The sequence below is a fragment of the Rutidosis leptorrhynchoides genome, chromosome 1 (genome assembly GCF_046630445.1).
Source record: "Rutidosis leptorrhynchoides isolate AG116_Rl617_1_P2 chromosome 1, CSIRO_AGI_Rlap_v1, whole genome shotgun sequence".
NCBI lineage: Eukaryota > Viridiplantae > Streptophyta > Magnoliopsida > Asterales > Asteraceae > Rutidosis > Rutidosis leptorrhynchoides.
Window position 1 is genome coordinate 46,822,733 of NC_092333.1, and position 1,706 is coordinate 46,824,438.

Genomic DNA, 1,706 nt, shown 5'->3' on the forward strand with positions numbered 1-1,706 from the left:
TTAATTTAAAGTTAAATTAATATATTAATTGTAAGTTTTATGTATTGCTCTCTGATTTAGATTTAGCATTATATAATTGTTTGATGATTAAATATTATTAATTTCTAAACCGAGCACTTGTACGAATAGTTTATGTTGTTCATTGAAAGTCTACTTTATTGCACTTGATATTTGTATTAGATAGATTGCTAGTGTAGCCTAATTAATTTTTCGCTTGATATATCTAGCTCGTAAAATTATTAGATACTAATATGATCTTTTCGTTCATATTTAGTAATGGCAGATTTGCATGTGGAATCGACAGTTCAAGATAACACGGATCATAGTCCTCAAAATAACGAGGATGTACAAAAATGTCATGTAGTCGTTCCCACTACTGGGATGAAATTTGAATCGGAAGATGAGATTTATAGTTTCTACAATAATTATGCCTACCAAATGGGTTTTGGAGTTCGTATATCAAGTAAAAGGAAAAAGCCTCATAAAACATACTATGCGCTTGGATGTCATAAAAGAGGTGTCTATGAGTCAAAGGCCGAACCCAGCAAGCAAAGCAAGTCTTGTAAGACAGATTGTCCAGCAAAAATTAGTGTGATAGTTGATTATGATGGAACATGCACCATCTCATGTGTTTCTTTGGAGCATAATCATGCTTTAAGCCCCAAAAAATCAGGATTTCAACGATCTCATAAGAAAATTGATTCGTACTCTAAGAGAAGACTTGAGTTAAATGATAGTGCTGGAATTCCACTAGCAAAAATTTTTCATTCCCTAGTAGTTGAAGCTGAAGGATATGAAAACTTGGCATTCGGTGAGAGAGATTGTAGAAACTACATTGCAAAGGCAAGACAATTAAGACTTGGGAAGGGGGATGCCGAAGCACTACGTGATTATTTTGTTCGTATGCAAAAAAGAAGTACAAATTTTTTTTATGTGATTGATATGGATGATGAAGGACGTTTGAAAAATGTATTTTGGGCCGATGCAAGGTCTAGAGCAGCATACCAGTCATTCGGAGATGTCGTGTCTTTTGACAGCACATATTTGACTAACAAATATAATATGCCTTTTGCTCCTTTTGTTGGAGTGAATCACCATGGACAATTTATGTTATTTGGGTGTGGTTTAGTTTCACGAGAGGATACGGAAACGTATGTATGGTTATTTAAGTCATGGTTAGAATGCATGGATGGACATGCACCAAAAGCAATAATAACAGACCAGTGTCGAGCAATTCAAGGAGCTGTGGCACGTGTATTCCCCGATTCTCTTCATCGTCTTTGCCTTTGGCATATTATGAAAAAGGTCCCAGAAAAATTGGGCAAGTTGAATCAATATAAAGCAATAAAGAAGACATTAAAATCTCTTGTATATGAGTCTATATAGTCTCAAGAGTTTGAGGATGGGTGGTCCCAAATGATAAAAGAGTACGCCCTTGATAAGAATGACTGGTTATGCTCATTGTTTGATGATCGAAAGCGTTGGGTGCCATTGTATGTCAAGGTAATATTTTGGGCAGGGATGTCTACTACACAAAGAAGTGAAGGTATGAATGCTTTCTTTGACGATTACGTTAATTCTAAAACATCTTTGCGACAATTTGTTGAACAATATGACAATGCACTAAAAAGCAAGAAAGAGAAAGAAACTAAGGCTGATTTCGACTCTCTCAATGCGTCATATAAATTGATGACTGGATTCCACTT

General features: G+C 35.2%; 1 protein-coding gene across 1 annotated transcript; it reads left to right on the forward strand.

Annotated features, from left to right (window-relative positions):
- The first annotated feature begins 276 nt into the window (after positions 1 to 276).
- Positions 277 to 1,386, forward strand: LOC139865713 (protein FAR1-RELATED SEQUENCE 8-like). The gene has a single exon (XM_071853830.1). The coding sequence runs from the start codon at positions 277 to 279 to the stop codon at positions 1,384 to 1,386; it is 1,110 nt and encodes a 369-aa protein (XP_071709931.1).
- Positions 1,387 to 1,706: the final 320 nt, after the last annotated feature.